We start from the raw sequence: 22,034 nt of genomic DNA, 5'->3' as shown, positions 1-22,034 counted from the left end.
ATTTTAAAAGGGATTTAAAAAGGGTTAACATACAGAAAAGGAATAGGATTTTGCCAAGAAAATTCTTCAGCAAGATTTGTCTTTGCTCTGGAGCCTTTCATGTAAGCTTGTGGAGAGGAAGTAGCAAAGTGTTATATTGCCTTCACCGAAGGGCTTCTGTGTGTTGAACTGAAAATTTGAAATGTGTTTCGTGCATTTGGGAGAGGGGAAGAATCTTAAGTTAAATCAAGATCAGAGCCCACAGTAGTAACTTGGACTGCACATACTATTTGTCTGAAATGGTTATTTAATGAAGCAGAAAAGCCATGATGCTTGGGTTTCAGTTTAGGAGCAGCTGATGATTACGCCAACCAGATCACATTTAAACATAGTTTGATCACATTCCTTTTGTGATGCCTTTAAAACACTTTTTACACATGTTAGATGAACATCTAACAGCCAGAGAAAGGTGAATAGGATAAGAGGAAGAAGAGTAGAGGTGACTTCTGAGTGTAGACCTGAAGGAAGTGAGGGAGCAAGCCATGTGCAAGGATGTCTAGAAGAAGCATGTTGTAGTCAGAGGGAATCTCAAGTGCAGACTCTGTGGTCAGGGTGTGCATAGCTTGTGGTTGGAGTAAAGACTGCTTGGAGGTTATTGTGAGGCTTTTGCCTTTTATTCTAAGTTGGGAAGCTCTTTAGGATTTTGTGCTGAGGACTGATTTCCTCTTCAAAAGGATCTGCTGCTATTTTGAGAAGACGTGGAGACAAAGGTCACAATCATGGAGAGGATTTCCATGGATATCAGGCATTTTTAACTATTTGTTTTAAGAATATCTTTAGAATTAAGCAGGTGCATAAAAATGCATATACAAGGATGTTCACTGCACCACTTTTTTTGTACCAGCAAAAATGAGTAAATAGCAGGAGTAGTTAAATAAATTATTTTGAGGTATTGCATGTGTCTGTAATGGAAATAGCATAGCCAGTAAAATAATACAGACCTATACACACTGATATACACATATGGTTGTTACATACTTTAAAATAAATATTACAAAGCAAACTGTAAATATGACCTCACTTCCTATCCCCTTCTCCCCTATATCCAACGACAGAAAGTAGATAGAGAGGGAGGGTGGAGAGACAGGTCTGGAAGTCTGTGTGTTAAAACGTTAGCAGTAGTTTTCCCTGGATATAGGTGTTGTGGTATAGGTGAAACTGATGATTTCATTCTCTTCTTTTCATACATATGTATCAGTGTTTTTGATTAAATATTTATTACATTTAAAATCAAGAAGAAGAGGGTTTGTTTTTTTTAATCAGTTTCAGAGGTAGAGTTTAGTGATTCATCAGTTGCCTCTAACACCCAGTGCTCATTTCATCAACTGCCCTTCTTAATGCCCATCACCCTGTTACCCCATCCCACCTCTCCTCTAGCGATCCTCAGTTTGTTTCCTAGAAGAAGTTATCTTAATTTGGAATGAACTATGACAGAATTCCTCTTTGGCCTCCTTTACCAGTAAATTTAAGACAGATTTATCTAAGCATGAAATGGGGTGAAGAAAAGGAAAGCAGTGATAGTGAGGGTGCTCTTGAGATCAGCATATAGGGTTGGCCAGAAGGGAAGGCACTGAAGGGACAAGAGCCAAAGCTTCTTGAAAAAGAAAAAGGCAAGTGTGTGCCAAGAGTATATGGGTCAAGCTGGCAGGCTGACTCCAGCCTGCTTACAAGTCCCCCAGTATCCCACATATAATCTTTACGTAAATGCTACCTTAAGGGAGAATTGATTTCAAAATTTTGATTTATTGTCCATGAAAATGTATATTAGAATATAGATATCTCATGACTTTCGAAATTTAATTTGCAAACTAGAAAATGAAACCTTTCTCTTTATCATATTCTCAGGCAATGAAAGCTATGATTCTTTGTCCTAAGCTTTAAAGACTAATAAAATCAGTAATTCTTGAATGATTCTTATACATAGATAATTTCACATAAAAATAATTTTTATATTTAATTTAAACATTTATACTTATTTTATAATTGTGAGATATACTTAAAATTGAGTTTGAAACTTGCATTATCACAAAATTGCAAGTTGCTGAATAGAAGTAATATTGAATTCTAATTTTCCTTAAAAATTATTTCTTACCTGTTTGATTTACAGAACTGCTTCCCAAATTCATCTAATGAAATTTTCACCAGATGGAGAATTTTTTGCCACTGCTGGGAAGGTAATTTATGAAAATGCTATTGCTATTGGTTTATTTTGAAACATCAAAAACAGGAACTGGTTTCATTCTTTTAATGTATTGACATTGAAAATATTTTCTATTAAAATGTTAAATCGCAAAAACCGGGCTAAATATTATGTGTTAAAAGGCAGTATGGTATAATTGGAAAAGAGAATGGTATATCTGGATATAAAGCTGCCATTTACCAACTTTTTTTTAATAAAGATTTCATTTATTCATATGACAGAGAGAGACCACAAGTAGGCAGAGAGGCAGACAGAGAGAGAGAGAAGCAGGCCCCGTGCTGAGCAGAGAGCCCGATGTGGGACTCGATCCCAGGACCCCAGAATCATGACCTGAGCCAAAGGCAGAGGCCCAACCCACTGAGCCACCCAGGCGCCCCATATACCAAGTTTTTGATTTTGGTCAACTGGTTAATCTTTTTTGAGCAAATAGAAGAATTTATAGACTTTCTAGAGGGACATTTGTAACCATTTTCAAGTTTTTACCTGCCGATGTCAGAACAGTATATTTCCTTGAAATTATTTATTTGTAATTATTCGTTCACCAAATAGTTCACTCACAACTGACTGTGTGAAGTTAATTGTTCTCATGGATCATAGCTTTCTGTAGACAGGGGATGTGACATACCCTAAATTCTCGGGGGGGGGGGGGGGTTTGTTAGGAGACAAGTAAAGCTGTTCATTCTGATTGACTTTAAGTGTGGGAATGCATTTGTAGCTTAAAAGCAAAATGTGGTACATTCTAATTACCTTGTTTTCCCTTACTCCCCAAATTAAGAGATGCTGCTTTAATTATACTTAGAATATTTTCTATAATAGTAGCTATTAACTCCTTGTTATCATCTTCAGCACTTTCTCTGAACATTCATATGATACTTCATAAAAAGTCTCGTTTTCAAAGATTAGCAGTCTTCATAACCCTGCTGGTGGTAATGCTTTGTTGTTTGATATTTGGCAAAGTGGGAAGATGATCCCTTCATTTAGCAGTCTTCCTCAAGTGACTCCATTTAGCATACTGCATGGTAACTAGCATTTTCCTTGATCCACTTCTTGCAAAGTACACATTCATACATTTTAATTCTCAATGCACAATGATGGAATGCTGATAGAAAACTATCAGAATTAGAAATTTTCTTCTCATTTTCCCCATGCCCCACCATTCCTCCTATCCCTAAATTTCTGTGATTGTGGAGAAAATTCTTTCCCTTGCCCTTTGACTGAATCTTTAATTCTTATTTGGATGTTTTACTTCTCTTTTTTTTTTTCCTTATCAGGATGACTGTCTTTTAAAGGTATGGTATAATGTAGAAAACTGGCGGACAGCTGTTACCTCTCCGGATAAAAGTTCAGAAAAAGAATCCCAAGGAGAAATGGACTTTTCCTTTGTGTATCTGGCCCATCCTCGAGCTGTAAATGGATTTTCCTGGCGTAAAACAAGCAAATACATGCCTAGGTCAGCAATTTAGTCCTTTTATCTGTGTATTAAGAGAATGTCATTTTGACATTGACTGCTCTTCTTACTTTAAGAATTTATAGCTGTAGGACTTTTGCCTAGGAAGATTTTAGTAATATTAGGTAGTCCTTGGCCTACAGATGTCTAGCCGTGGGTCAGCTATGATTGACACTTCAGAGGAAAGCCATGTGAAAGGATGCTTTACCTCCATCTTAGATGCCTTTAAGTGGCAGAGTTGTACGTCTTTCCTTCTTTGTGTTAAGTGTCCTATTCTTTTGTCTCTTAGTCATTCCCCATATTGTCATTTGCGTGGAATTTTTCATATTTCACTCCCTCATCTGGTACCTTCTCTGTGTATGTCTTCTGGTTTCCTTTTTGTTTTTAACTGCTTTATTGAGAGGATATACTGTAAGGTCTCAAACATTGCTCTAACTGTATTCAGCATTTTTGTGGAGAAGAGAGTGTGGTAATAGATTACTCTGCCCTGAACTAGGTATTATTTTAACCTATACTTGCATACTCTAGCACACCTGTCAGTACTTCCTTTCTTTCCTGTGACCCTTGCAAGACCTGATATCCCATTGGATTTTTGCCTGCACTTAGTAAGCACAGAGACCTGTTTCTTAACTGTAGGTAGAAATTGCTTTTTGTTTCATGACCATTTTCAATTTGGCCACATCATGGAGCAGTACAGTTTTTCCTTAAACACTGATCTTTGGTAGGATACCTGGGTCATTTGTTGACTTTAGTTTTGTTCTTTTGAGCCAGCAGAGTATATTCAAATTTTTAAAAATGTGTATTAAGACTGATTTTAAAAGAATAGTTTAAGGTTCATAGCAATAGTTGAGGACAAGGTAGAGAGACTTCCCACATATCCCTTGCGCTCACACATGCATAGATAGCCTCCCCCAGAGTGATATATTTGTTATAATTGATGAACCTGCATCAACACATTATCACCTGAAAGTCCATAGTTTCGATTATGGTTTGCTCTTGGCATTGTATACTGTGTGGGTTTAGACATGAGGGAGGGAAAGAGAGGGAGAAACAGGATTGAGAAAGGGAAGGAGTAGGGCCCTAGCATGTGGGGAGAGGTCGAAATGGAGAATGGCCTTTAAGCCTGAGAAGCAAAGCACTGCGGGTAGAGCACAGAGGGAGAGAGGCTCAGAAAGTGAATGGAAAGGGAAAAAAGTCTGGAGAGTGGGGGGGGGGGGGGGTGGGAGAGGTGAGAGAGCAGAGGAGGGAAGCTGAAGGGGAGAGCAACCCATGCAAAACATGCTGGTTTTTCCTTTCTTCCCTTTGTTAGAGACCTTTTTTTAAATCAAGCAGCTCTGTTTAACAAAGCGACTACTACAGAATATTTTGATTTCCTTTTTATTTTTAACTTACTGAGTTACTTGATAAAAGCCTTTTACTGATCTTTTAAAAATCTGATATGTTTGAATATGTGTCTGCTACAGGATATTGTGACTTCTTTTTCTTTCTTTCTTTCTTTTTTTTTTTTTTTAATGAGTTACCCAATAAAAGGTACTCTTTGTTGATGGGGGTTCAACGTTTGAGCTCTTGATGCTTATCATGTTTATTAATATGTATGTAATTGATCTTGCTCTTATTTTGTGACTGGAAAGACAGTGAAAGTGGAAAGATTTCATTAAACTTCATTAGAAGTCAATAATAGGGAAGGAGGTGGCTGGTAATTATTTCATCATGATTTTTCTATTCATGTAGTCACTGCTTTTTGCAAATGTTAAGCAAGGAGAGAATAAGTATACTAAATAGTGTAGTTTGTCACTGACTAGTGCATGTGTAGCTTTATAGAAAGCAAAAATGAAGCATTATGAAGGAATCTGAATGGTAACCATCCACTGAATAAATCAGAACATTCTAAAAGAAGTTGTAGGTTTTTTTCTTGTTTATTGACTGAAAGATTATGGCATTGTTTCAGTCTTTGTTCTTTGGCTGTATGGAGAATCTTAGGTTCCTAAAACAAGAACTACCAAATTCTAGGCAGAAAAGAAATAGGTTAGCAGGCATTTGCTGTGATGAAATAAAATACCCACTCAATTTTAATGGTTTTTACTAAATACATTGCATAAATGTGTATTGACATTTTTTTCATCAGTACCTTTGTTGTGTGCATTTAATGAATTACAGAAACACTACAGAATGTTATACTGTCTGAGATTTATATTTTTGCCTCTAAAATTTTCTTATTCCTCAGGGCTTCTGTATGTAATGTATTGTTGACTTGCTGCAAAGATAATGTATGTCGTCTTTGGGTAGAGACATTTTTACCAAATGATTGTTTGCTCTATGGAGGTGACTGCAACCATTGGACCGAACCAATTAATTTAACAAATAACTTCAAAAGAAATGTTTCCAGTAAGGAACGAGCTCAAAATACTTTAGATGTAAGTGCTTTTGTTAGGTGTTATTTCCTACAAGTGTTAATAACAAGTGTTAAAACCTTTTGTAATTTGCCTTTTTTGTAACATCCATCCTAATTAATATTCAAAGTATATGGTTAGTTATGAAAAAATATGTACGTTAGGAAAACAGTTCTCAGAAAACTTTCTATTTTATTTGGTTTAAGAAATATGCCTAAGTATTTAAGAGCATTAAACTACTTATAATTATGAAGTTTATCTTAGGTTAACTGATGATAACAAAAGGAAGATTACACTTAGCTAAAATAACAAATGAAAATCTGAGAATGCAAAGATTTGGCTGTAAAAATAGTTTATATTTTTACTTTGTTTAGAGATTGGGGTGTTTTGTCCTGACATAATTATAGGAATGATTGGAATGGTTTATCAGATTCTGTTCTGTATATGTTACCTTTTTTTTATATAAGATTTTTATTTATTTGAGAGAGAGAGAGAAAAAGAGAGCACAAGCAAGGGGAAAGGCAGAGGGAGAAGCAGGCTCTCTACCAAACAAAGAGCCTGACGTGGGACTCGATTCCAGGTACCTGGGATCATGACATGAGCTGAAGGCAGATGCCTAACCTACTGAGCCACCCAGGCACCCCTATATTTCTCATCTTTAGAACCTCCCAGAACTTTAAGTTGTTTTTTTTTTGGTGGGTTTTTGTTTTGTTTTTAGAGAACAAGAAAGTATGATGGGGCAGGGGGCAGAGGGAGAGCAAGAGCAAGAATCCTAAGCAGGCTCCACGCCCACTGTGGAGCCCGACCAGGGGCGTGATCTCATGACCCTGAGATAATGACCTGAGCTGAAATCAAGTGTGACACTCGTTTGACTTAGCCACCCAGGTGCCCTTGAAGTATTTATTTTACTGATTAGTATAGAAAGTAAAAGTAAATTTTTCATATATAAATTAGTTGAACATACACTAGTAATACAGATTCTTATTTTCTTGATATGGAAATCAGAAGGTGATTTGTCTTTGAATGCTTTGTATAATTATGGAAAAACTATTTGTCAAATTTGGAGAGTATTCTCAGGGCTCAGAATATAAGTAAATATATATTGCCTAGAGACTTAACAACTGATAGAATGGTTATGTGTAATAACAGCTGAAAGAGGTCTTACCTAGGAATGAAGACTCTCATTCTATGCTTAGGTGACCTTGCATTCTGTAGAAACTGTTTTATCAGATGAAAAATGAGAATAAATAAATATCAGCACTCTGCCTTACGAGTCAAATGAAGTGATCTTTGAAAAAGCTTAGCAAGTCAGCCATGCCACTTGAAATATCATCGTAATGTATGAGGGCATATTGTTCAGTGCTTTATGGTCATAGGGAATAAATTGGACACAAAGGGAATAGTATTCATAGAGACATCATTATCCACAGATACACTGCTGTGAACTTCTGTTTTAGAAAATTACTTACCAGAAAAATAAACCAAATAAAAATTGCAAAATATTTGTGATGGTTTAAAAAAGTTAGGCAGTTGAGTTCTAAGCTTATTTTTCAGATTTCAAATTTGCTGCACAAAAGTACTGAAAGATGTTTGTACACATAATCTCTTCTAAAATAAAGGATATTTGAAATAAGTCAGTAAGAGTACACTTACCCATGATGAGTACTGTGTAATGTGTAGAATTGTGGAATCACTATACTGTATACCTCAAACTAATGTAATGCTGTTAATTATACTGGAATTAAAAATTAGTTAAAATGGAGAAATGAAGTAGAGAATAATGTCTAATAATCATTTTGTAACCCATACATATGTATATGCTTATGACATTGTGGCCACTGGTTTTACTTTGTTTTTACTGGTATAGGTAAATCTGAGACATTTTCACAGAGGTCGGAGGAGATCACTTCCCGTCGTAGCGCATACTGGATACCTGCCACACCAGCAGGACCCTCATCATGTCCACAGAAATGCTCCGCTGCATGCCAACGCACTTTGCCACTTTCATATTGCTGCCAGCATCAACCCAGCCACGGGTAATAGAACGCTGTTCAACAACTGTTCTTGAACTTGAGTAATTAATTTTATAACAAAGACATTTTACTTCTAGTTTTGAATAAGTAAGAAAAGTTGCTTATCTAACTTTTCATTATAGCCAGCTCACTAATTACGTAAAATGGGGTTTTGCTTACTTGTTTGCTTTTTAAAGCTATGATTTGGTTTGTGATTAAGATCTTAATAAATCATTGAGATCCTTCATTAGTTTATTCAGAAGTTGCGATTTGAGCTAAAACTTAACAGGTTAACACCGTAGAATAGTATTTTGTAACTACTGTATAGTTGTTAAAATAAAATCATCGTGTAGGGATGCCTGGGTGACTCACTCAGTTAAGCATCTGCCTTTGGCTCAGGTCATGATCCCAGGGTTCTAGGATGGAGTCCCAGTCGGGCTCCCTGCTCAGTGAGGAGCCTGCTTCTCCCTCTGTCTGCCTCTCCCCCGGATTGGGCTCTCTCTGCCTCTCCCCCGGATTGGGCTCTCTCTCTCTCTGGCAAATAAATAAATAAAATCTTAAAAAAATAAAACAAAACAATAAAACATGTCTAATGCTTAGTCTTAGGTGATCTTCCAGAAGTAGGACAGAAATATGTAGAAGTTATAACTGAAAGAGTTAAGAAACTTACCTCAGTAGTCAAGTATGTACTATTAGATTTTTAAAAATCTAGAATATCTGGATCTATCTATGAATTTGAAGATTTAAAGTGCTCATCTTTCAGTAAATGTTTTCTGTGAGTTTAAAAAGCAACTGGTCGAAGTTGGAGCATTTGAAGAGGAACCTTAGCATGTTACTGGGAAGAGATTAAAAACAGTATTTGCACATAATAAATACCATCTGTACAGAAAGTGGAAAGTGAAAGCCTCTTTTACCTCTGCCCCACCCTAGTCCTTCTCCTCTGTAGATAACCACTATTTAATTTTTGCATATTTTGGAGATATTCTTATGCATGGAGTAGCTTAATCTATTTTCTTTTATTTAAATATTCCATCTCTTTATTTTTTAATTTTTTTATTATTTAAATTCAGTTGATTAACTAGAGTGTATTATTAGTTTCAGAGGTAGAGTTCAGCAATTAATCAGTCTCATATAATACTCAGTTCTCATTACATCAAGTGTCCTCCTTAATATCCATCACCCAGTTATCCCATCCCCCAACTCTTCTCCCTTCCAGCAACCCTCAGTTTGTTTTCCTGTGGTTAAGAGTCTCTTATGGTTTGTCCCCCTGGATTTGCAGTACTACTACATTCCTTAAGGAAATATAGCAATAAATGTGGTTCGTTAGTTACCTGAATCAAAGAGAGAAATGTTCTGGTAAGTTAAGGGGAGAGATACTTGCACTAAGAATAGAGTATTTGCCGATTTTCTTAGCTTTTATTTGGTTAACAAGAGTCCCAACTCTAAAAGAATCCATGAGCCAAGAAAATAAAAGGACGATATTGAATTATTTTTAGTAAAACTTTATATAGGCTTGGGAAATACCCTTACCTTTGTCAAAAAACATACATTGGCAGTGCTTATAATACCCAAAGGCAGCTCTGAGTCTACTGGAGTTGTTGTGAAAGTCTTTTCTGAATAAAGGACAACATTTTGAGAATAGAGAAAGCTTGGATTCTTACCTTTAATGGAAAAGGCTGAGGGGTTACAGAAAAATAAGCCCTGAGTTCCAATGTAGCATCTCCTTGACAACTTTCCAATAAGGAAAACTCTAAAACCTTTCTTTAGGTATTAAGACTTTAGGGTAAATCCATATATGTAGAATGAATCAAAGCAGAATAATACAATAAGCAGCTAGATTAGACACTATGGAGATCTCCTTTCCCTAAGTTAGACCTTTGGAATGACCTTTCTGGATGCTTTGTTTCTTGTTCAAGGCCAAACTTTCAGATAGAGCTTCACTTATTTGCCCATCAATAGAAATAGAGGAGGGGAGCTTGTAAGAACATCTTCTTCTAATTGTAATTCTTATACCCTTTCCCTGAAGATCTGTCATAAAAAAATGGCTTCAATAAAGTTCTTTGAGGTCAGGAGATAGGAGAAATATAAGGTCCCTTTTACAGAGAGTGCTGCTGTTGAAAGCCTGCATTAACCTGGCCTCTCCTTGTGTATTTAACACCTAGGCGTTTGGTCTCATAGAGGCATTGCTGATTTTTTTGTGTTGATTGTAACTTGAAAATCAGAAAATCATACTGAATAGGGCTCTTGAGGACACTCTTTGTTTCCCTGGCACTAATGTATATCCACCTAGGCATAATAGGATTGGCAATACAGTCCCTCAAGACTTTTCCTGAGTGTTTGGTCTGTGCCAAATAGCAACTAGAGATAGTGGTAGGAACTGAAGGTATAGTGTTGGAAACCAGTGTGATCCTTGCTCTTGTGAAGCATGTCATTAAAAAAGGGATAGATAAATAAAAATCAAATAATGTAGTAATGAATGTGCATTTATAAACAGAGCTCTTGGGTTGGATTGGATATATCTATCAACTCTTAGAACTTGCCTTCAACAGAAGGGGTAGGAGAAAGGTTCTTTTATCCTTTCCTTTATAATTCATCTCCTATAATACTGTTTTTCACTGGTATCTAACAATTGATACACTGTTTGAACAGGTAATTAAGTCAAATTATTTTTCTTCTCCTTTAAAAACATCAGTAAATTTGTGGAAAATAGTTTCCTTCTCTGAATCGATTTTAGCCTTTACTGTTCTGCAGATTCCAGCATGATCTAGTTTCTATTTGATTTAATATGATAGATAAACTTTTCTTCACCTCTCTATTAATCAGGGATTATCATTTGTCACAATTTACTCTGAATTTGTACTTCAGTATACTTAATTCAGCAATTAAGTGAAAAATAATACCAAGAAAGAATTTTTTTTTTTTAACCTGGTTTTGTCTTGAATGCCTTCCTTGAATGTAAGATGGGGATCTCAGTTTCTGCTTTCCAATGTGAATCTTGATGCTAATAAATTGGCATTATCTAGCTTAAAGTTAGGTAGATCATTTAAAAACTTAAGTTAAAAAGTTGTTAAAATTGAGATAAATGAGGGGCACCTGAGTGGCCCACTTTGTTAAGCCTTTGCCTTTGCCTCAGGTCGTGATCTCAGAGTCCTGGGATTGAACCCTGCATTGGGCTCTCTGCTCAACAAGGAGCCTGCTTCTTTCTCTCTTTCTGCCTGCCTACTTATGATCTCTCTGTCAAATAAGTAAATAAAATCTTTTTTTTTTTTAAATTGAGATAAATAAGCCACTTATTCCTTTGACATATCGATGGCATTTTTCTTAGAGAAATTTTTAAGGAAACTTTCCTCTTAACATGTCTACAGATTATAGATTTCTTCTTTTTTTTTTTTTTTTGGAAGATTTTATTTATTTATTTGTCAGAGAGAGAGAACACAAGCTGGGGAAGCAGTGGGCAGAGGGAGGAGCTGGCAACCCACTGAGCAAGGAGCCCAATACAGGACTCAATGCTAGGACCCTGGGATCATGACCTGAGCCAAAGGCAGAGGCTTAACCGACTGAGCCACCCAGGCATCCCTATAGATTTATCTCTTAATGAGAATATTTTTTGAACTAAAGAAAATACCTGTATGTATATATAAATATTATCTGTGACCTGAAATATGTAATTGTTTTCCTTTATAATAGTTATGTTAAATCTACCATTTTTAAAGCTTTTATCATTAATAATAATAATAATCATGGCAAACATTATTTTGGGAGTCTTATTTAAAATCTAGTACAGAGGTTTAAAGATAAGTGTAACATAGTAGAAATAGAAGATGTGAATGTTTTGTATGCTGGAATGATAAACATATAAATTGTGTGTATGTGTTTTGTTGTTGTTCTTTACAGACATTCCACTTCTTCCTTCTATCACATCTCTAAGTCTAAGTGAAAATGAGAAGAGTGGGCCTTTTGTGGTACATTGGCTGAACAATAAGGAGTTGCATTTTACTTTGTCCATGGAAGTCTTCTTACAGCAACTTAGAAAAAGTTTTGAGCAACCGTCTTCTGAAGCCAGTGTAGAAGACTCTAATCAGGCAGATGTAAAATCTGATGAAGGTAAAGCTTTAAGAAAGATAAAAAAAATTGTCGTTTTGTTGACAATAGCTAAGATTTTTATAATGGGGTAATATAAGCTACTAGCTTCAGACATTCAAAATTGCAGTGAGTTAATACAACTTTGGAGTAGCTCAGCAAATAGTCCAATGTTGGTATTCCTGTTCCTGGTGGCTTTCTTTTATAGGATGATATAGGCTTGGGGTTCTCCATGCTTATGCTTCTGTTAGCCCCTAGGCCTTGCTACTTAAAGGACTATCTGTGGCCTAGTAACATTGACATTACCTAGGAGCTTATTAAAAATTAATTATGTATTGACAGAAACCTGGAAATTGGACACTGTAAATGTATTCCTTTAAAATAGTTTGAGTGTCATATCAGTTATAAGTGCATATACCCAGAGCATCTCTAATGTAGCCAACTCAGGTTTTAAAAAATCCAATTATGAAGAGAGTACAAATTACACTTGAATAATATATTGAATAATTCACCCCAGAATTATAGACCCCATTCTGCCTTCTTCATTGAGGAAATCTAAGGTCATCTGAGTAAATTATGGTACAGCAAGTTTAACTATTATTCTCTAGTCCAGTATTAGTCCTCTATCGTTAATCCACTGACTTAATCCTATAGGCCTTCTGACTGCTGAGTTAACTCCAGTGGCCTTATATCCCTGAAGCAGAGTTATTTTTAAAGGGGAGCCAATTTCTTGTTTATTTAAAAGTTACTATGTTTTTCATCTTGAATGCATTTACAAGGATCTTTCTTAACAGCTTGTATTTACTTGGTTCATGAATTCTTTTGCTTATAGAAATGGATGATGGTGTGGATGATCTGAAAATAAATCATGAAAAGAAGGAATTGAGCAGTGATAAAATGGTACCAAATTCAGGTTTTGTACCCTTACCATCAGCTGCCATCGATCATCAGATTGAAGTACTTCTGTCTGAATGGAGTAAAAATGCAGACATGCTATTCAGTATTCATCCCATGGATGGCTCTTTGCTAGTTTGGCATGTGGATTGGCTGGACGAATACCAGCCTGGTATGTTTCGTCAAGTCCAGGTACTATTATGATCTCAGGAGAGCTGCTGCTTATTAAATGTGGGTACTGTTTTGTGATACTTCTTCATGCTATATCATATGTTCTGATATTTACTTTTTTAATTCTAGGTGTCCTTTGTTTCCAGAATTCCTGTAGCTTTTCCCACAGGTGATGCGAACTCTCTCTGTAAAAGCATAGTGATGTATGCCTGCACCAAGAATGTTGACTTGGCTATTCAGCAAGGGAAACAAAAACCTTCTAGCCTCACGCGGTCTACATCAATGCTTATCTCTTCTGGCCACAGTAAATCAACTAATAGTTTAAAATTAAGTATTTTCACTCCTAATGTTATGATGATATCGAAGCATGCTGATGGCTCTCTGAATCAGTGGCTGGTCAGTTTTGCTGAAGAATCTGCCTTTTCTACAGTTCTCAGTATTTCTCACAAATCTAGATATTGTGGTCATCGCTTTCATCTTAATGATTTAGCTTGCCACTCAGTATTACCATTATTGCTGACAACGTCACACCACAACGCACTAAGGACGCCTGATGTTGATAACCAAAAGCAACCTTGTGATCCTGTAAATACTGAAGAATGTTCTTTGGCACAACAGAATAAAAGCAGCGTTGACGTGACATTTCAGGATCCCAATGCAGTTTATAGTGAGCTTATTCTTTGGAGGGTTGATCCGGTCGGGCCATTGTCTTTTTCTGGAGGTGTTTCTGAGCTTGCCCGGATTAATTCTCTACATGTTTCTGCATTTTCCAATGTGGCATGGCTCCCCACTCTTATACCCAGTTACTGTCTAGGTAAGCTTTCTGGTTTTATTTTAAGAAATTTAGATTTTCTGACATCGTTTCAGGGTTAAATTTTAAATGTTTGTGAATACTTTCTAGGTGCATACTGCAATTCTCCTAGTGCGTGCTTTGTAGCAAGTGATGGACAATATCTGAGATTATATGAAGCTGTTATTGATGCCAAGAAACTTCTGTATGAGCTTTCCAATCCTGAAATTTCTGTAAGTAAATGGCTTTTAAAAGTAAGTGTATAGTATGAGGTTTCTAGATACTTAATTTATACTTTTTAGGCATGTTCTAGAATTGTGACATATAGTTTGTGATAAATAGATGTATATTTTCTGGTTACTTTATTTTTTTCATATTTGCAATGTACCATTATAGCGATTCTCAGCTTCTTTAAAAAGAAACCATTTCTTTCATTCATTCCAAAAATAAGAGTCTAGTGTCACACAATATGTGTCTCTCTAATGCTTCTTTGCTCAGAGATAAATGAGGACCACTGGCAGAATAAATGTGAAAGTTATGTAGGTTTGTCTGCAGTTTTTTTCAAGGCAGTGGGAGAGGGAGTAACAGCAGTAGAATTTTAATCATAACCCAGAAAGAAAAAGCTCTCAGCTTGTTTGCAGTACAATTAGGAGTCCTTCCATCATTGCAGAGCCTTTATCTTGTGACAGGTGGTACTTCTTCCTCTGCACAGCTAATAGCAACCACTGTCTGCACTGTCTTGCCTCCACCAAGCTAGTATCTACATTTAAATATCCCTTGAGGTAACCTTGAGCCATACTGAGCTTCTTGATTAGGGGATTCAAGCCATCTCCTCAGCTACCAGTTAGTGTTTTTGTTAATGTGCTTGTTATCCAGCTGCACAGCTGTTAGTGGTCTTGCTCCTGTCCTATCTTTTTCCTCAGTTATTTTTAATGTGTGGTTTTTCAGAATGCAAGATTTTTCAAAACACATATGACAGTGTTTTACTAGAAACACATATATTTATTGAGAGCCTTCTGTTTTTTCAGGTATTATTTAAGTGCTGGGAATTTAGATGTGAAGAAAACAGACAAAAATCTGAGATTACATTCTAGTGAAAGGGGTATAGGAAAAAAGGCAAAAATATATTAATAAATGTTATAGAGAGAAACCATGTTGCACAAGGGAATACCAAGTAAGGTACAAAGGGTACCATTTGAGTAAGGACCTGTAGGAGATATGGATGTGGGTATTTAGAGGAAGAATATTTTAGGAAGAGAAACAGCCAGGGTAAAAATCCTGAGGTCAAGGCATGTTTGCTATGTAAAGGAGTAACAAGGAGGACATTGTGGCTAGGGCAGAGTAGGTGAGGTGGGGAGTAGTCAGGGATAAAGTTAAAAAATTAGTCTAGCCAGATCTTACAAGCCCTTCTGGGCCTTTGTGGTAACTTTGGCTTTTACTGTGAATTACATAGAAACCATTGACAATGACCGATTGATATGATCTCACTTGGATTTTGAAAGGATCTCTCTGGGGTGCCTGGGTGGCTCAGTGGTTAAGCCTCTGCCTTCAGCTCAGGATCTCAGGATCCTGGGATGGAGTCCTGCATCTGGCTCTCTGCTCAGCGGGGAGCCTGCTTCTTCCTCTCTCTCTCTCTCTCTCTGCCTACTTGTGCTCTCTGTCAAATAAATAAATAAAATCTTCTAAAAAATTAAAAAAAAAAAAAAGAAAAGGATCTCTCTTGCTGCTGTATAAATCAGACATGGGGAGCAGAAGTGGCATCAGAAAGGCCAATGCAGGAGTCTTTACAGTAGTCTGGGAGAGAATCAAAGGGGCATAGAATGGTAGCAAGTGGTAGTGGTAAAGATGATCAAATTGGTTAAATCTCAATGTGATTTGAACATTGAATAGGCAGGATTAGACTGAATATGGAGCTTGTATGAGAAAAAGAGAATGATGGCTCATGTTGATGAGCACAAGGAAGAATAGAATGACTTCTGAGTTGAGTTGAGAAGAGTGTCTAAGATGCTGATTCTGAGGAGCAGGTAGATTTGAGAGTCTGGTCTTGAACATGTTAATTTTGAGATAACTGACATCCGAGAGATGTAGTATACTAGATGTAGTTTTAGAAGGAGGTCTGAGCTGAAGGTGTAAAATAACTAGTTGTCAGTATATGAATTTAAAGGTGTGAAGCTGATTGAGATCAAGGAAGGACAGTAGAAGTGATAGGATTGAACTCTGGGGCATCCCATTGTTGAAAGTATGGTGAATGTGGCATATAGTGGAAGCCAAGTGAGGACAGTTATTTCAAGAAAGGAGTGATCACTAGAATCAAATGCTACTCATAGATAAGTGTGATGAAGATACAAACGTAGTGATCCAAAGGGGCACGTGCACCCGAATGTTTATAGCAGCAATGTCCACAATAGCCAAACTATGGAAAGAACCTAGATGTCCATCAACAGATGAATGGATCAAGAAGATGTGGTATATATACACAATGGAATACTATGCAGCCATCAAAAGAAATGAAATCTTGCCATTTGCGACAACATGGATGGAACTAGAGCGTATCATGCTTAGCGAAATTAGTCAAGCAGAGAAAGACAACTATCATATGATCTCCCTGATATGAGGAAGTGGTGATGCAACATGGGGGCTTAAGTGGGTAGGAGAAGAATAAATGAAACAAGATGGGATTGGGAGGGAGACAAACCATAAGTGACTCTTAATCTCACAAAACAAACTGAGGGTTGCTGGGGGGAGGGGGTTTGGGAGAAGGGGGTGGGATTATGGACATTGGGGAGGGTATGTGCTTTGTTGAGTGCTGTGAAGTGTGTAAACCTGGTGATTCACAGACCTGTACCCCTGGGGATAAAAAATATATGTTTATAAAAAAATAAAAAATTAATAAAAAAGAAAAAAAATCCAATTTAACAGTGTGACCTTGACTAGAGCAGTCAGGATATGCATAGCTTGAGAAACCCGCATACATTATAGCAACATGTTTCTTTAGTTCCATCTTTCTAACCTCAAAATTAATGCCTAGAAAACTTTGATGCTTAGAACATTTCTGTGACAATGAAGTCAGTCTTTTACATTTATAGATGTAAAATGTACTTCCCCCTTATCATGCATTACTTTTGTTCTTCTTTGCGTTGACTGACCCATAACTCTTACTCATTCCTCTGTAATGAATGGTAAGGTAAAATCCTAGAGTGTTTATAATGAAAGCAACTTGTGAATTTATTTAGCCCAACTTGAACTTACTTATTATTTACCTACTGTGACTGAAATTTAATTTATTTATTAATTATTTTTGAATTTAATTGTTTAATAAAATGTTTTTTTTAAAACAGAAATATGTTGGAGAAGTGTTTAACATTGTAAGTCAACAGTCAACAGCCAGGCCAGGATGCATTATCGCATTAGATCCCATTACCAGACTTGTAAGTACTATTTTTCTGGCCACTCAGCCTTGGGAAATAACATATATGTCAACTTATGTTGGTCTTTATTTACATTCAGCAAGGCAGAAAAACCCAGCTGCTTCATGTTTTTCAAGAAGATTTCATTTTGAATAACCTTGAGAAGAAAGGTCTGGGAAAAGACAGAATATTATCTGATGCAGGTAAAGAATAGTTTTTTTTTAATGTAATGAGAAATATTATGTGGGGTATATTAAACAGTAAATAAAGATAAGTTGTTATAATGTTTCATATCACCTATGTGAACTTGAAATTTTCCTATTAGGTTTGTGATGTTATTTACCATATAAATACCCAGTAGTCTTTAATTCTTTTTTTTTTTTTTTTAAGATTTTTATTTATTTACTTGAGAGAGAGGGAGAGCAGGAGAGAGAGAGCATGAACAGGGAGAGTGGTTGAGGGAGAGGGAGAAGGAGGGAGCCCAATACAGAACTCTATCCCAGGACCCTGAGTCCATGACCTGAGCCGAAGGCAGACACCCAACTGACTAAGCCACCCAGTCATCCAGTTGTTTTGTATTCTTAAACCAGGAAAAAAAACATGAAAAAATTAAAGGAGTTTGTCAGTTATATTTTTTAAAAAGCAAAATAGAGATTTTTTATTAATAGCATATGAGTACGCTTTGCATAGGTACAGTCCTGCACTAGCAGTTTGGTTAATCTGGATACCTGACCTTTTAGAAATCTACAATTTAAAGCAGTAGCTTAAAGCTTCAAGTTGTAATTTAAAGACAAAGTGTTTTAATTAATACTTTTATAGTTAAGCATTTAAAAAAATTAACCTCCTCCCCTAAAAATTAACTGTTATTTTGTATAGAGGAAAACAGAGCAAAATAAAGCTTAAACCTCGTGGTCATTAGTTTTAATTATAGAGCCAAAGCAAACTGAGAAATTACTTTCCTTATAAATGAACCATACAGTTTTTGCCTGTTGCTTTTAAAAGTCTGTTATTAAGCCCCACATAATACTAATTTCATTAGGTATTTGTTCCAGGTTATTTTTCTTAGATATCTTGTACATTGTTTCTTAATTCCACGTTTTTCTATTTTTCTTTTCCTTTGAGTTTGCACTGTTATGTCTAATGTCTAATTTCTTACCACTGTTTTCACTTAGTCATTTTCCCTGAGAATTCGTGAACTGTGCAAAACACAGTGCTTTGGTAAGCTCTGAATATAATAATGGAAAGATACTGCAAATGGAAAATAAAGATGTCAGGTACAAGATAAAGGGCTATTTATATCAACAAAATATTCTTCATTTTTCATTTTTTATATCGAAATATTAACATTAATATTGTAAACAACTCACGTCTCTTTGAGGTATTTTTTAAAGAAGTTACTCTCTTATGTTTTAGGTGGAGTTTTGTTGTGATCTTAAATCTATTCTAGCATTTTCTTTTCTAGGATTCTTCATTTTTTAATTTTTTTCTCCCTAAAAATGAATATTTTTCCTAGTATTTCTTAAAATAGTCTGGAAATCCTTACTTTTACTAAAAAACTATTATCTTGATTATCAAAGTTTTCCAGAAAACATCCACAAAATATAACATGTTCATCTTACTTTGTTCTAGTATCAAGAACCAAAGAAATGCTTCACAGATAAATTTGTTATTAGGACAGTCTTTCTTGTTAGTAAAATTATCAGAAGTAGGTTGATCTTTGATCTTTTTTCATTAGTCTTAATCCCTTATTCTTCCTCTTAACCCTTGGAATTTAAGTGTCTAACTCACCCAGAACCCATTACCAAGGTTACCTTTTTATTTAGTTTCTTTTTTTTTTTTTTTTAAAGAGTATACCAAGACTCCATGTTTTCATTTAGTTTCTTAACACAATATAACTTAAGATATTTGTGGTTATTTTTCTGATTTTTATATATTCTATGATTTATATGGTTTTTTACTTTTCTTTACATAATTTTGTACATAGTGAATATTAGTTTATAATTAAGAAAACTTGGATTAAAGTCCATCATTAAACCATGTTAATTTTTTTCCAGGTAATGAGTCACTGATTTTATATTTTAGATGCAGTTTTATTTTCAGCAGCTTGTGTACTGCTTAAATTATGCCCTTTTGACTAAGAAAAATTCTTAATGGATGAATGATGAATATCTTTATTTTGGTTCTTAGATAAACTTTATTTTGGTTCCTAGATAAACTTAGATAAAGGTCATTCCATTATGGAAGTTATTTACTTAGAAATGTGTTTGGCAATACAATTTTAATCATGATATGTTGATTTACAGTATCTAAAAAAAATAATAAAATATCTGTCACATAGTTCCCACCTGTTCAGAAATTTCCTTGTGGTCTAACCTATGTGAATAACATGATAGTCATTACTATGATATGTGTCTGTTTTTAAGCCTGACAATTCAGAAGTGAAAAGTATAACATATATTTTAATTGTTAAAGTCTTAATTTAACACAAATTCATGTGATCAGAAAGTTGATTGCATTCTATAGTGCTGCTTTGTATATAGAATTTAGATAAGAGTTTTTTTTTTTAATTCATTTACTTTAACTTGGCATAGTTAATAAGTTATCTCATTTATCCATGTTAATAGTGAAAAATATTAATACCAACAGGCAGCTCACCTAATGGATTTTCTGAGAAATTCTACCTAATTGTGATAGAGTGTACCCAAGACCATCGTTCATTGCTACACATGTGGAATTTACATTTACAGTCCATTCCTGTCTCATTGGGTGAGTCATTTTTTTTTTTTTTTGAAATATCTGGAGCTTTAAGTAGGCGTAAATGAATAAATTATGTATGAGTAGATAGTTCAGTACATTTTTTAAAATACATATTCTTTTCCTTTTCTTTCTTTCTTTCTTTCTTTCTTTCTTTCTTTCTTTCTTTCTTTCTTTCTTTCTTTCTTTCTTTTTAAAGATTCTATTTATTTATTTGAGAGGGAGAAAGTACAAGTAGGCAGACTGGCAGGCAGAGGGAGAGTGAGAAGCAGACTCCCTCTGAGCAGGGAGCCCCATGCAGGGCTCAGTCCCAGGACCTCAGGATCACGACCTGAGCTGAAAGCAGCTGCTTAACGAACTGAGCCACCCAGGCCCCCTAAACCTATTCTTATTGAGTGAAAATAATTGTAGTTTTATTCAGTTAATGAATAAAGCAAATGGATTCTCTGATTTTCTTTCCATAAAGAAACCTATTAATATTTTTTATAAGGCTTTGGGATTATAAAATATAGCTGTTTTAATACTTACAGGGTTCCCCCCCCTCCCGGTTTTTGGTTCTTTTCTTGTGTTTTATAGATGAAAAAGTAGATACAAAAATATCTGAAGCAGTTTGGCAGCCGGAAGAACATTATTCTTCTTCTCCAGAGAAGATCGTATCTCCTTTTTCACAGAAGTATCAGGCTTGCAGAGCAAATCTCCAGAGTACTAGCAAGTTGACTCTGACTTCAGAAATGGTTTATAGCCAAGAGATGAATTTGCCAGAAGGAGTTGAAATAATAAGTGTTAAGCCATCAGCAGGTTAGTAAAGTTTGTGAAAAGAGACTAATCAAACTTGATAATCCATGAATATTTAAAGGTATTTAAAAAGGACACAACTTCTGTTTGTAAATCTACATGGAAGCAGAAATGGAAACACTATTTTAAGTATCCTACATTGAAAAGTGAAATTCTCATTATGTTTTCAGATTATTCTGACATTTGTCAGCCAGTTGTAATATTAAGTATTGATTTCCAAGACAAATTTTCATGATGCCTTTATGAAGAAAAACCCAGAGTTTCCTGGGCAGAGATATTAACAAGGTTGTGCCTTATTTGGCAACTTTGATAATATTGGTAGTAACTGCCTGGAACTGTGTCTTTAAAGGATTCTAAGTGCATGGGTCCTGGTATATATTTATCGTCTTTATCCTAGGGCAGTAGTTCTCAAAATATGATCCCCAGACTGGCAGCATCAGCATCAGATCCCCATGTGGTACCTTGTTAGAAATAAAAATTCTTGGGCTACCCCTAGGATTTACTGAATCACAGACTCTGGGGTATACCTACCAGGCTGTTTTTAACAAGGGTCCCACATAACTCTGATTGCACAGAGTAGATCACAAACCACAGTTCTAGGGTATCAAGAAAACCAACACAAAATCTGTCTTTTGTCACTCAATTATTTGTTTTTTCTAGTCAGAGTGTGCATTTTTGTTTTTTTCTACTTCTCTGTCATTTTTTGGACTGATGACTTCGAGTGCTTTTCAGTGCCATGTTATCAGGTACTTAATCTTTTTTAATTGGTGAAATTGGCAGGACTTGGGGTATTAACAGTGTTGTGATAACTTTTAATTCTACATCCCTGTATATTTTACTAAAAGATGCACCAGTGCAAGGAAAGTTAAAATGTGAAAAAGAATGATGTTTTTGCATTGACACAATTTTAAGAGCTATTCCCTTAGCCAAACTGGAGTTCACTGCTGAACTCCAGTTAAAACTTTTTTTTTAATCAGGACTCTTTGCAAGGTAAGCTAGTCTCTTCAGCTCAGAGATCCCAATGAACAATGCTAATTGTGTCCTTCTGCAACACT

The 22,034-nt window shown here is 35.6% G+C and overlaps 1 protein-coding gene across 2 annotated transcripts in view; it reads left to right on the top strand.

Annotated features, from left to right (window-relative positions):
* Positions 1-22,034, top strand: part of DMXL1 (Dmx like 1) — a 126,035-nt gene that overhangs the window by 28,932 nt on the left and 75,069 nt on the right. For both annotated transcript variants that reach the window (XM_059416079.1, XM_059416078.1), the window contains exons 6-17: positions 2,147-2,213; positions 3,511-3,689; positions 5,911-6,100; positions 7,944-8,112; positions 11,983-12,192; positions 13,001-13,254; positions 13,363-14,047; positions 14,135-14,256; positions 17,362-17,451; positions 17,531-17,633; positions 20,077-20,196; positions 20,761-20,982. In XM_059416079.1, coding sequence (XP_059272062.1) covers positions 2,147-2,213; positions 3,511-3,689; positions 5,911-6,100; positions 7,944-8,112; positions 11,983-12,192; positions 13,001-13,254; positions 13,363-14,047; positions 14,135-14,256; positions 17,362-17,451; positions 17,531-17,633; positions 20,077-20,196; positions 20,761-20,982 — 2,411 coding nt within the window. The remainder of the gene's footprint in view (positions 1-2,146; positions 2,214-3,510; positions 3,690-5,910; positions 6,101-7,943; positions 8,113-11,982; positions 12,193-13,000; positions 13,255-13,362; positions 14,048-14,134; positions 14,257-17,361; positions 17,452-17,530; positions 17,634-20,076; positions 20,197-20,760; positions 20,983-22,034) is intronic.

This window comes from Mustela nigripes, chromosome 12, assembly GCF_022355385.1.
Source record: "Mustela nigripes isolate SB6536 chromosome 12, MUSNIG.SB6536, whole genome shotgun sequence".
Taxonomy (NCBI): Eukaryota; Metazoa; Chordata; class Mammalia; order Carnivora; family Mustelidae; genus Mustela; species Mustela nigripes.
The sequence above is the reverse complement of the archived record's forward strand: the minus strand, read 5'-3'. Positions and strand labels throughout refer to the sequence as shown.